The 14,231-nt window shown below is 42.1% G+C and overlaps 2 protein-coding genes across 5 annotated transcripts in view; both read right to left on the bottom strand.

Annotated features, from left to right (window-relative positions):
* aplp2 (amyloid beta (A4) precursor-like protein 2) overlaps positions 1-14,231 on the bottom strand; it is a 51,868-nt gene that overhangs the window by 3,214 nt on the left and 34,423 nt on the right. The window contains exons 12-17 of one of the 4 annotated variants that reach the window (XM_052078894.1): positions 8,536-8,635; positions 7,490-7,666; positions 7,026-7,061; positions 5,895-5,977; positions 3,176-3,253; positions 697-852 (exon numbers count right to left, since the gene is read on the bottom strand). In XM_052078894.1, coding sequence (XP_051934854.1) covers positions 697-852; positions 3,176-3,253; positions 5,895-5,977; positions 7,026-7,061; positions 7,490-7,666; positions 8,536-8,635 — 630 coding nt within the window. The remainder of the gene's footprint in view (positions 1-696; positions 853-3,175; positions 3,254-5,894; positions 5,978-7,025; positions 7,062-7,489; positions 7,667-8,535; positions 8,636-14,231) is intronic. The other 3 variants (XM_052078896.1, XM_052078895.1, XM_052078897.1) reach the window with 3 other exon arrangements.
* Positions 10,778-13,131, bottom strand: LOC127609223 (E3 ubiquitin-protein ligase TRIM35-like). The gene has a single exon (XM_052079061.1). The coding sequence runs from the start codon at positions 13,129-13,131 to the stop codon at positions 12,094-12,096; it is 1,038 nt and encodes a 345-aa protein (XP_051935021.1). The 3' UTR covers positions 10,778-12,093.

Raw genomic sequence — 14,231 nt, 5'->3', positions numbered from 1 at the left:
CTGGGTACTCCGGTTTCCTCCGACACACCAAAAACATGCATGGCAGGCTGTTTGAACACTCCAAATTGTCCCTAGGTGAGAGCGTGAGCGCAAATGGTTGTTGGTCTCTCTGTGCCCTAAGATTGGCTGGCAACCGATTCAGGGTGTTGTTCCCCGCCTATTGCCCGAAGACAGCTGGGATAGGCTCCAGCACCCTTGCGAGGATAAAGCGGATCGGAAAATGGATGGAATGGATGGAATGGACGGACACACACGTACACACACACACACACACACACACACACGCACACACACACACACACACACACAAATCGTCATTTAGTGGAGAGGTGCATAGTCCTAATAGCCACTCTATATTTAATACATATAGTAATTCTTTCCATGTCAGATTTTCCACTTTGATTGGCAAATCATTCAGCTGATAGAGGAACTTAATCCTTAAAGCAAGATCACGTTGTATTCTAGCACGAGTCAAAACATGGTCGTCACCGAATTTACCAACATCAGGTTGAATCCGCCTCTGCGCAGAGACACACCAGGTGCCGTGCAGATTGATGTCAGTCACAAAAATGGGAGTCCTAGCTCATGAACAAGATTGCGCATATAAAATACAACAGAAAGTCTAGTGTGACGTCTAGGGTTCCGTCCCTCTTTAAACTAAGGAAGCACGAAGGGCAGCACAGAGACGTCGCCTACCTCCACAATGCCGTGTCTGATGGTGCCGTACTGTCTCTTCCGCAGCAGCACCAGACTGATTATGATCACCGTCGCTATGGCAACCGCGATCACCAGCAGGCCGATCAGAACGCTGCTGCCGAAGCTGAAGTCCTCGCCCAGGGGCCTGTAGGTCTCCTGGTTGGAGGGAATCGGGGGTGGGGGTGGGGGGTCAACTTCTATATTTAGTTTCTTGTTCTTACAAAATGTGCATCAAGAAATACACCACAATATGTAGCGATATACTTGTGTGTCGTCTCGTGTGGGTATTTTGGAGCCTTATTCCACGAAAAAGAATCATGAAACCTCATATGTTGGGACTATTGTGAACACATATTTGCTATTTTTTCGATCCCGCCCAAGTCTCCAGCATGGCATGTGCAAGGGCCACTGGGACCAAACACAATCACTTCTGTCTTCTTTTCATTGAATTTCAAGAAACAATAATTCATGCCTTCGTCACGTCCCGGCCTTAGTACTGTAATGCACTTTACTTTGGAGTTAGCCAATCCTCCATTAAGCGTCTCCAGTTGGTCCAGAATGCTGTTGCTCGCTCGCCTCTTGACTGTTACTCGTAAGAGGGAGCACATAACTCCTACTCTGATATCCCTTCACTGGCTCCCTAAACATTTTGAGAGTTATTTTAAAGATCTTTGATATAAATAGCCTCGCCCCACCACCGCTATGTACCTGGCCAGTGCCTCAGGTCTGCAGACCAGACACTATTAGAGATACCAAGAACTAAGCAGAAGCTCAAAGGGGAACGAGCCTTTTCCATTGCTGGTCCCTCTCTTTGGAATGACCTCCCACTGAACATTCGGCAAGCCCCCTCACTGCCCATCCTTAAAACTCGTCTCAAAACTCATTTGTATTCTTTGACTCAGCATGACTCCGACTTGATTTTAGTTTTACTATTTTTGTGCTTTCTACTGTCTTCGGTATTCCTTTATTGTTTATTGTTGTATGTATGATATTATGATATTTGTCCCATGTACAGCACTTTTTATACAGCGGTGATTGTTTTCAAGTGCTCTATAAATACAGTTGAGTTGAGTGACAAACAAATAGGAGTGGATGATCTCTTCATTGTCCATTTGTCCAATTGGCTCAGCGGCGCAAAGTGTCATGGTCTTTGTAGTTCACAATGCTGCGTTCGGTTGACTGCACTTCATATTGAGATATTTACTTGTGAATGCATGCACAAATTGCCAATCAAGTCAATTTGTGGAGGAACTGAAATGTGTCATGTTCCTCTTCATTTGGCGATTAGCGCGGGTTCTAAACGTAGGTGGTCAAAACATGTCAAATTCATTTTAAACTGCTCTAATAGAGTAACTACCAGAGGATTATGGAATTGCACAAAAAAATAATAACCTGCCGTATTAAACAGATGTGGTGCTTTTAAAATCATGACATGACGGCAATAATATTGTGGCGATTTTAACATCACCGTATTGCGATATTGCCATTATTGTTACCAATCGTTATTATGTTTGGCCATTTTTTTACCCCACCCCTCACCCCCATATTATTTGTATTATTTGTTGATTTTCCATCTCATATGGTTGCAGTTTTTCTCACTTTAAAAATTATTTCTTTCTGATATTGAGCAGTTTTTACATAATATGGTTTGTATTTTACATCTAATCATGTTCTATTTTTTTGTTTGACCTTTTTCTTCACAACATAAATACAGTACATACAGTAAATAGGGCAAAAACGTAGAGCCTTGCTGGAAATCAAAGTGTGTCTTGCTGCAAAAATTGTGTACTTGGACTGAAAAGGAAATGATACAGGTGAAATCTGTGTGCGTGTGTGTGTGTGTGTTGTGTGAAAGACGTCCTCTCGTTTCAATGCAAAGTCACAACAAGTCTCCTACAGTTGCTATCTGACACATATGACATCATATGTGGTGTCACATGACCCAACAAGTCAGGTGTGCATTACATTCGCATAAAGAGCATGCACACATGCACAAACCAGCACCATGTACTAGCCTGAACAAAATAACAACAACAACAACAATAATAATAATAATAATAAACAATAACAAGGAGATGTGAATTTAGTTTGGGTTTCTGAAAATCTGTAATATTTTTATCAGTGAAACCAGTGAAATGCCCTTGCAGTCACAATCATTCAGTTAATTTGGGGGGGAAAGTACGGCATCTGATGTTGGCAAAGCGTGACGTCAAGGTGTAACTTGACAAATATTTGATAAAATGTCTAAAACTGAACAGGAAGTCAGCTATTTTGTTAGAAGCAGCCATTTTGGGCAAATTCCAGACCTCGTCCTCTGTGTGAAAGTTAGAAGAATCGGACTCTCAAGACTTTTGAGGTTTCCGCTGCACATCCAGGTTCAAAGTCACACTGGTTACTTTGCATTAAGGACTACTGAGCACCCTCGCCGCAAGTTGCCCACGGAGGCTTGTGGGGGACTGGGGGGCGCCGCCATACTCACCAGCTCATCATCATGCAAAATGTGGAGTCTCTCTGCACTGTAAACAACTTCTTTAACATCCAGAGACTCATCAATCACCTGTCAACACAGACAGGGCAGCCCGGGTTACTGTACGCGTGTATATGTATTTGTGTGTGTTTGTGCGTGTGTGCGTGTGTGTGTGTTTGTGAGCGTGCGCGCATGTGTATGTGAGAGAGAGAGAGTGAGAGAGACAGGTTGAGAGCGTGCGCAGTAAAGTGAAGGGATTATCAGTGCCTGTGTGAGTGCGCGTCTGCATATATGAACATTAAAATCAGTCCCCGGCACACACACATACATGTTTTTCATTACTGAGGGCACAAATCTTCAGAGGAGGCGCTGCCTGTGACAGTATGATGATGTTCTCTGTCTTGAGCACACAAACATTGCCACAAATCACACACGCACATAGATGCATGCGACAGACGCAGGCAAACTGCTTGTAGACTACAGGCCTCATGTTCTCAAACATTTTAGTTCCAGGTCAAACATTTTTTCAAGACCCCAACACCCCAACCCACTCCAAAAATGTGTACATGTATCCTTATTACATTTTTAAGAAATCATCGTAGCCGAGGAAATTATACATTAATTATTTCGCTTGTTCCTCTCCCAAAAATTAGGTCTTTATTGTTTATTCCTCAAAATATGTGACGGTATGTCACAATTGTATCAGACCAAAGCTAAGGTAAGAATTGATTGCAAACTCTTTCGCCGACCCCCAAGCTACAGCTGGCAAACCCCAGTTTGAGAACTACCATTTCCCAGGCTTGTTCGCATGCCACATACACAGACATACACACAGACACGCATGCAGCATCCAAACACATGGAGACAGGTCACATGCGGTTTAACAAAGCTCGAAGCGGATTGTCGGCAGGACGCACAAATAAATCCAGTTTGCTGCAACATAGTTCACTTTGGAGAGTTCTGTGCGTGTGTGTGTGTGTGTTGTCTTCAGAAATCAGGGTGACATCAGGTCACGTGAAAGACTGAGCCCCACGTTAAAGCTAAACTTGAACTTTAGTGACCCAGTGCTGAGTGTAAAAATTGTAAGGAATGTGCTGTTGAACATTTTTTATTGAGAACAAATTTAAAGTATACATATTTTCATATTGGGCTGCACGGTGGTCCAGTGGTTAGCGCGTTGACCTAACAGTGCAGAGGTAGTGGGTTCAACAGCACCCCCCGCAACCCTTGTGAGGATAAGCGGATCGGAAAATGGATGCTTGGATGTATTTATATCGTGCTTAACGTTTATTTACATTGCTTTGTTTTTCAGTGCATGGTGTTTTCTGATGATTGAAAATTACTTGTAGTTTGTATTTTTGATGAACACTTGTATGTATTTTATTGTCGGTCATTGTGGCGGTACATGGAGAGTGAAATATTTTCGCAGTGGCACTTGCTGTAAAAAAAAAATCCAACTCTGGTAGCTTCCTATTATTTAAATTATAATCATTGCAATGTTTATTTTTCTTCACAATATTTTAAAAGCAGAAATATATTATGCTTAAAATTCTTCTTTGGAGATTTTGTACAACTTTTGAAATAATAATGTGCATGAATAGGATATACAGGTACAGTATATTGTTTTTATTTATTTATTTCACAATAATGTTTTCATTATGATCTTCACTGCTCTTTGTTGATTGGCTGCAATAAATCACATGCTTCAAAGGCCTCAGGTCACGTGTATTTTTCAGTCACTACAATGATACCAGATGTATAATTAAGATCTACCGGTGTCATAAAGCCTAATTTAATTCTATTCCATTAATTATCATTAAGGCTCTGTGCTGATGAGCTGGGATTCATCGTCATGGTTATAAGGCTGTTGTGAGGCATTCGACGTTAATTTTGACATATGCGCCCTTTAAATAATAACAAAGTGATAAGTCCAACACGTTGCTCGTGATTAGCAGCTTGTGGTGAAAAACTATCATTGTGTTAGAAAATATTTATTACAGTAACCTTGTTGTAAAGTGGTAGAAATAGGAATGTTCGATACCACTTTTTTTCCCAGCCCAAGACCAGTATGAGTGTTCACTCTTTGAGTACTCGCCAAAACCGAGTATCGATACCTCGGTAACCTCGGTTTTCGAATGTCTCTGTTCTCGACCAAAACGGTTTTCGACCAAAAATATTTAGTTTTTTTTATGCCTCGGATTATGACCGAAAATCGGTTTTTGACCAAACTGAGCGCACTTGAATGCGCCACTTGACTCCTCTCGCCTTGCTTACAAGAAGAAGTGACGCTTCCTCGTGTAGCGTTCCATTGTGAGCAGATGTGCTCAATACAGATTTTTTTTTTAAAAAGAGCGTGGTTTCGGTTTTCAAACAAATCGGTTTTGGAACAGCCTTCTGGAACGGATTATGGTCGAAAACCAACGTATAAATGTACTTGAAATTGTTAATAAAAAGACCTTTCTTTCGGATAAAGATGATGATTTGCCGATGTATCATAGTCTCGGAGAACAGCGCCAACTACGCGAGGAGGATTTACTCAATGTCAGCTTTATTTTGCCTTAGTTACTGGTGGCCACGAGTACCTACAAATAAGGCTGGTATCGGCCCGATAGGGATACCACATATCGCTACCTGCCCATCCATACTAATGTTTGGAATCAACATGGCCACTCTTACTTGTGAATGTGTGGAGTTAAGTAAGTTGAAAGAAGAAAAAAAATGCTGTTCTTACCACGTTGGGTCCCATTTTGGTCTTGCTGTTGATGATTCTCTCCTCGGCACCAATCAGACCATCCAGGCCGGACACAGCGGAGCCTGCGAGGGCGAGACGGAAGACTTAAAACACAAATCAAAATCATTATGCGCATGCTCGACTCGTCTCCGCAGCGCACGGAGGAGGATGACAATAAAAGCCTTTCACAGGTTCAGCACAATGCAACGACTGTATTGCCTGCCACAAAGGCCTATCAAAACGATATGCAGTGAATCCTAGTTGACAAAAACAAACAAAAAATAAAATACATTACACAAGAGATTCTGATGATTAAAATGTATTACATGTGTACAGATTGCTAGGGATGTAATTTGGTAGTTGAACAGTTTTGCTCTGACCGACTGCTGGATGAGAAAAAAAAAATGCAGATTATTACTGATTTTTACTTATTACTTATTTTTAGCCAGGTGTGTTTTTAATACACTGCATGTTTGCACTGTGGTTGAGAGGAAAGAAATTTCATCTGTGTTGTATGTTGTACATAAAGGCATATTTGACAATAAAGCTGACTTTGACTTTGACAGATGTTACTGTCCCACGGTGAATATAATTGAATTATCTGTACTAGTCCTACTGATTCTGGAGGCGCTGGGCAGATTAGATTGCCATGGCAACACACAGAGGCTGAAATCTGATTGGACAAAAAATTCCAACATCCAACTACATGCACTGGATGCAGGGCAGCCAAGACAAATGCCATGAAATGAAGAGGTTATATTGTTGGCAATCAAGTATGACAATTTCATTGAAGAACAAATTGCTACAGTACTCTTAAAAACACAACTCTTTGAATCATTTTAAAATGGTTTCAGAAAGCAACAAAGAAAACACAACCAATTCCAGAATCCACTTGCCTTGACATGGATGACTGAATCTATGCTTGGACATTATCTGTTAGCATTTTAGCAATTGTCATTCGAACTCGTACTCTACTTCCAGGACAGGATGTAAAACGTGTATGAAACGCTGTTTTCTCTGTTGAAAGCACAACCCTTTATCCAAATTGCGGCACAAAGGCAAGCATGAGAAACACGACAGGAGAAAATGTGGAAATCAGAAGGGAAGGAAGACGCCACATTGGGCACCAACCTTTCTTGAAGGCTCGCTGCGGGTCGGACAGATCGCCTTGTTGTTTACACAAGATGGAAAATAAAGAAGAACAAAGAGGAAGAAGAGAAAATTTAATGAGTGAAGAATAAGGCAAGATAAAGATATTAAGCAACATATTCTGGGATGAGGCAAAAGTATGACAGAGTGTTCAGAGGGACACAAAAAAAATGCTCACAGTGTGAATAAAGTTGGATTGTTGAAATTCACTGACTGACTCTCCCTTCTCGTTAATTGTGAGTTTAATGACACCATTTTTCAAATGTATTTTGAACATCGTAACTAAAAATTGTAAACTAATTATAACATCAATATGACTTTTTCTCAAGTTTAGGCAACTTTTTAATTCCTGTGGCATGGTAATAATGTTGAATTGGTATTAGGATTTTGAGGAGGTCCTTGGGTACGTGGACCCAGCAGAGCCACATCACGTCAACCACGCTCACCCTCTGGCTCCGGGCGGGATCCCAAAGAAGTGACCTGGATTGGCCGGTAGGGTTTCCCCTCGGACACGACGGGCACCTCCACGTTCTCCTCCGAGGACACGGTGACGTCCGGCTGGGATTCGGAGATAGACGACAGGAATTGGTCCATGTTGGCTTTCTGCTCCTGCAGCAGCTCACCTGGCACATTAAAAAAAAAAAAAAAAACAATAAAAATTATGGAGATGTTCTTCACAGCCCCAGACACAAGATGCAGATCTTTAAATTTTACCATCAATAGTGTGAGCAAATGTTCCCTAAACTCAAAACACCTGATCCTCATTCTCTGAGAAGTAGCAATTAGCGTTTGTCTGTGTGTTTTTTCCGAGGGAGTCTCCCAGCAGGAAGCCGCTCAAACATGACCCAATTCTGTCAGCGCACTCGCTCGGCTTTCATCTCGACGTCGACACAGCGCGACTTTCATCGATACATCCATGCTCAATCTTCCGCAGCGCTGAGAAAGAACAACACATTTAACCGCTGACCTCGGCTTCCTTATTATTACTCAGTAGTTGTTGTTTTTTTTTGCCTGGATAACAGGGATACTGTTATACTGTTTATATAACAGAAACGCCAATGACATGCCCATAGCAAGCACTGATACTCACAGTTTTAGAACCCTTTAGGCAAGGGTTATTTGATCACAAAAGCTTGAGCAACACATGTAGACAGATACTATAATAACGTTGGCAAAAATCAGTTGATTTATTTACAAAAAGCGCTAATATCGGCAAATGAATTGCTCAGGCCCTATTTTTTTGGAAACAAATTCATTATGAAGTATACATTCAGTAGTTTCTAAATATTTTATGCTTGACATTTTTGTCTGTGTGTTCAAATACATTTACAATGTATTTAAAAGGTGCTTTTCAAGCTGTTTAACTGTGAGGGAGGATGAAACGTAACAAAAATATTTTCAATTTGTTGCTGATTTTCCTTTTGCAGGTGGGGTTGGAATGCCCCCCCCCCCCACCCCCCCTGATCATCCCGGTTCCTTCTGAGGAACTCACCGATTTCATCCTGGATCTCCTCGGCCACGTAGGGGACCTTGTAGAGCAGGGATAGACTCTGGTTCATCCTCTCTTCGATCACATGCAGGTGAGTCATCACCTGACAAATCAGAAAAGAAACAGGAAGTCAACTATGACATGTTTAAGACACACACAAACACATCTTGTGGCAGTGAGTCTAATATGGAAATTACACCACGTCTGAATCACTCCACAGCATCCTCTAGGCTCTCGGTCTTAATAAGCATCGTGTACTCACGCACGAAATGTTTGAAGGTGCATGCAAGAAACAACACTGCCAACAGGTGGCGATAATAAGCCATTCCTCAACGTGCCACATGGTCTTTCCTTGCCATTCTGTATGCTGCAGTGGTGTAAAACTGCAGCACTCAAGATCTGCTTCAAATTTTTTGGAAACCCTAATCCTGGGTTGATATCCTAGCCGTAATTTGAAACTCTCAAGCCAATTTGAAATTATAATCTTTAAAAACCCTATTCATGTACATGTATTCAAATTGTGATTTGAAATCACAATCCCAACTTTACATCCTGACCCTCACTTCAAACCATACTTTGAAAGATTAACTCTTATTTGAAACCTAAAAAAAATTTGGCTAGAAACCTTACTCTAAAACAGCGTTAGTGTTTTTTTAAAACATATTTATTCCTTGAAAACCTAATTTTGAAAATCCAAACCCTGGCTTGAAACGCTAAGCCTTGATTAAAACCCTAGCCGTATTGTTTGAAGCCAGGGGTTTAAGGCTGGGTTTGAATTTCAAATACGAGTTAAACAATTAAATGGGGGTCTCAAGACTGAGTCATCTCTTGTTAAACTTTCAATCTAAGTTTAGGGTTTGATGTTAGGGTTTTAAACCTTAGTAAGGGTTTCAGACAATAGTATGGCTTTTAAATTGGGGTTCTCATCTAAATTAGGGTTTCAAATTATACCATCAGGCCAGGGTTGAGGTTTTAAACTGGGATTGCAGATTGAAAATGTAACTGAATAACAGCCTGACAAAACTCAGATCCGTAAATCTATTACGCAGCACGTCTATTTATAGCATAGCATGCTTTCGAAACACAAATGTCCACACTGGAAATGGAATTTGGAGACATGCCAACGCACAGTAAACACAAGAATAATAACACACAGACAGACTCACACACTGTTACACAAGCTCAGCATGTCTAAGCGTGATTGTTGCCCGGCCAAATGAGCATCCTCACTTCACCCCCACTCCAAGATGACACACGGTTATGCCTGCATCCCAACACACTCTCTCGCCAGCTCTGGCGTGTATTGACACAATCTCAGTCGGTCTGCGATCTTATCTCACTGCGTCGGCGAACAGATTAATTGACTGCATGCGGTATAGGGCATTCCAAGCTTTGTATTATGGCCTTTCATTTTTTTTTTTACAAGTTATATTTGAGGCTGGCAAGATGATTCGTTTTCTGCTTCACAATGATTTAATGGAGTCACGAGTGAGTCAGCAGCTACAAGGTACTGGTTATTTTCCACACACTTCTGTCTGCGTGTTTCCACTTGAGTTCACACTCATGTTGTAACCCAGCATTAGCCGACCTGCACTCACCCAAGATCACCTTTTGAAAAATATCATTCATACACGACTAATGAACTGAGGTAATAAACTGTCCAGGGCAGAAATCTTAAACCTATCATGAAATTTGAACTAAGGAATTTTAAATTGAATGAAATTACATTTTAATTTGACAATCTAAATCAGGTCTGAAACCCTACCGTGAGACCTTAAAGATGACTCAAAACCCTACTTTGAAACTCTATTCCTTGTTTGAAATCTCAAGCATACGTTGGAAACCTACTTTGAAACCTTAACCTTTATTTTAAAATTCATTCATTCATGAATGAATTTTAAAATAATATTAAAAAAATATTTTAAAATTGAAACTCGAAATTTGACACGGACCTCTACACTACCCTGATCCTGAAGTGACATCCTAACTTGACCCGATGTTAACTATAGAACAGGGGTGTCAAAGTCAAATGGACGGAGGACCAAATAAAATGTTTTGCTGCAAGCCGAGGGCCGGACTAATCGAATGCTCATTGAAAAATTGAACAACTACCACATATAGTTTATTGAACCAAATTTAATCGACTGAAAAACTAACAAATACATTCCAATTTGATTTCATTCAGATAAATAAAGCGACATTTTCTTATGGCTCGGTCAGTAAACTTTAATTTTCAACAGGCACAAAAAAAAAAAATTCCCTTGTATAAAAATACCCATAACATGAATGAAGGAAGCCGGTATTATTCAATAGTCCATATTTTCTCTTTTGGCAAAAGTAGGCTAAATTTACTTCAAAGACAAACAAATAATAGCAATTTTCAATCATTCACTCGAATAAAATATTTTAAAAACATAATTGGATTGAAATACACTAAAATAAAGTGCAAAAATATATTAACCAAAAACAACACTTTCTTCAAGGAGAAGTAACATGCAGTTAAAGCAAATATTATACTTTAATTTTTAAACTTCAACTTAGTAAAAACTCTTAATATGTGATTGCACAGTAATCCTATATTAACTTCTTTGAGGCTGAGGCTGATATTTGGTGGTGTCTCATCTTTTCTACAAGTTCATCAATATTTGGGGGCAGGCTCTGAGCTGAGCAAATCCTCAAAATTGAGTGAAGGTGTTCAGCGGTAAGTCGACTTCTGTGTGATGTTTTGTTCAGCTTCATAAAAAAAAATAGTTGTTCACCCAGTTATGTGCTGCCAAACATCGACAATGTTTGAGCAGCCCAGATGCGCAGCTGGGCCATTGTGTCGGGGAGGAAACGGGCAAACTGCGCAGCACCCACTGCCGTATCTTTTTCATGCACTCTAGTTGTGTCACGCATAGGATGTAAAGCCAAAAACTCCTCTGTCACGCTTAGGCTGGAGTCCACCCCGCGAATGAAAACAGCTACGTCCATGAACATGTACTCCGACTCCCACCTTGTTTGAAACCCCCGGTTCTTAGTGTCCACCTTCCCTTTTGCCATTTTTGATGGGTATCTGAAAGCTAACGTCAATGTCATGCGAGCGACTGCTGCACTAATAAATGTTGAAATAAAGTGGCCGACTGCTTTGCGCGTCAGGGTTGCATTGTGGGAAATGCAGTATTGGTGCTTGTAAAAGATCTGCGGGCTGCCGGCTTGCTGCGGTCTGCGGGCCGGTTCTAATAATAAATCTATATCATCCCAGGGGCCACTGAAAACCTTCTCCGGCACTTTGACATTGTGGTCTAGATGTATTCATTCCGGAAGGTTGAAGGGGACGCATGTCTGGATGACATTTTTACTTTTGTTATGACTATTTGCTCCAAGAATTACCCAATTTGTTTTGGAATATTCGCGTTTTGATTCGGGGCAATATTATTTCCTCGTGTTTCAGCAGGTCTGAATCATCTGGCAATTAAAGTCGACTAGAATAAAATCCGCTGCAGTCAATAATGGCCTGGCGTCTCAAAAACAAAGAAAGAATCTTCTTTTTGGTGTGAGTGATTTCTTTCTGGACAGCGTTCAAGTGTGATCGTCTGCTGAATGTGAGGGTCTCGTTTCATTTGGACGGAAAAAACTTGATAAACGACACAAAACAGAAGCCACCACTGTGTGGGACTTGTGATTTCGCTCCGGGTTCTTTGGACGGCGCTGTCCGACTTGAAAACTCTCTTCCAACAGCTCTTCCAACAGCGCGAGTTCCGGAGGATGAGGGGGACACAGAGCCTTCATTCGCTCCCACACGTCGAACTTGAGGTTTTCCACGTGTTTGGCTCGGTCCAGCAGCGCTCCTTTGGGTAGCTGGGCCCCGTCGGGCCCTTCCTGGAATCTGGCCATGGTGTCCTGGTAGTTGTTCAGGAAGGAAAGGGGGTCAGAGGTCAGCAGCTGTTTCGCGGTTGCGATCGTATCTGAGAGAGCGGTGATGTCTTGACCGAGAGCCTTCATTTTCTCCTTCAACATCCGACTCTTCTGCCGCTCTTCCTCTCTCAAAGCAGACAATCTGGCCTCTTCCTCCAACTGCAGAAAAGCACGCAGCTCCTCAAAATCCTTCTGAATCTTTCTTTCCATCCACTCCCTTTGGTCTTGGATGTACTCTGCTTGCCCGTTGTAGATCTCTCTCAGGTTGATATAATGCTGCAAGGTTTTCTTCACGCCTTGCAGGGCTTCCTGGACTTGGCCTCTGCGATCTTGCGCGGCTTCATCGAGGGGACAAAATCTGTGGCCGGCGTGGATTTTTGCATCCCTGCAGACGAGGCACACCGACTCCAAACAGTCCAAACAGTAGAGTCTCAGTTTCTCCTTGTGCATCCCGCAGAGGTCCTGGGGGCCCACCGAGACTTGCAAATAGGCCTCGCACACATTCTTCAGTGCCAAGTTCAAAGGTGGGTCCATCGAGGCAAACTCCGCACGACAGACCGGACACGACAGATCTCCTTTCTCCTTCCGCCACTGCCGCAAGCACCCGTCACAAAGGGTGTGACTGCACGGCAGCAGTACAGGATCTTGAAAGATCTCCAAGCAGAGCGGACATTGGAGATTGTCTTCAACTTGTCTGGCCATGGTTCTTGTGAGGACGCTGTCTGTCTCAACGTTTGAGCATTCACTCTCCAAAGAGCTGCAGTGCAATCCGACCTTCGGTCACGAGGATCATTTGAATTGTTTTATAGCCAGAAAGTACAAAAGTCCATTTCCTGCTCGCTGTAGCTAAGCTTCTCTTTTTCAGACTTCAATTGAAGCAAAAACATTTCTGCGAGCTCTTGAAAACCTTTTTTTACTGACCTTTGGTCCATCCATCCATCTTCTACCGCTTATCCGGGGCTGGGTCGCGGGGGCAACAGCTTTAGCAGGGAAGCCCAGACTTCCCTCTCCCTAGCTACTTCTTCCAGCTCTCCCAGGGGGATCCCGAGGCGTTCCCAGGCCAGCTGGGTGACATAGTCTCTCCAGCGTGTCCTGGGCCTTCCTCGGGGTCTCCTCCCCGTGGGACATGACCGGAACACCTCACCGGGGAGGCGTTCAGGAGGCATCCGAATCAGATGCCCAAGCCACCTCATCTGGCTCCTCTCGATATGGAGGAGAAGCGGCTCGACTCTGATGGATGACCGAGCTTCTCACCTTATCTCTCAGGGAGAGCCCGGACACCCTGCGGAGAAAACTCATTTCGGCCGCTTGTATCCGGGATCTCGTTCTTTCGGTCACGACCCATAGCTCGTGACCATAGATGACATCGGTCACGAGGATAATTTGAATTGTTTTATAGTACAAAAGTCCATTTTTAAACTCATTTCACATTGTGGGCCACATTCGGCCTCGGTAGATGTCAAGTGGGACGGACCATTAAAGTTATACCACACTCTGCTATAAATAACCAAAATAATGTATTTCCTTTGTTTTGGTCTAAAGAAGCACAAGAACATTAGGAAAATGTTGAAATTTAATAAACAGATCTTTTACAAAACATGAAGCTCCTTAGATTTCCTTAGACAAATGTGTTTTACTTTTATCATTCACATATATGCATTGCAACTGATCCCACTGATTGTACAAAGGCACACAACTTTAACAAGTAATTGGTATTGAAAAATATAGTAATGCACTTTTAATACTAAACGAGATTTATAAAGAAAGGAATGTTTAAACCATTTACACGTGCAGAGAAACTC

This window comes from Hippocampus zosterae, chromosome 10 (assembly GCF_025434085.1).
Source record: "Hippocampus zosterae strain Florida chromosome 10, ASM2543408v3, whole genome shotgun sequence".
Taxonomy (NCBI): Eukaryota; Metazoa; Chordata; class Actinopteri; order Syngnathiformes; family Syngnathidae; genus Hippocampus; species Hippocampus zosterae.
Note: the sequence above shows the minus strand (reverse complement) of the source record. Positions and strands in the feature narration are given on the sequence as shown.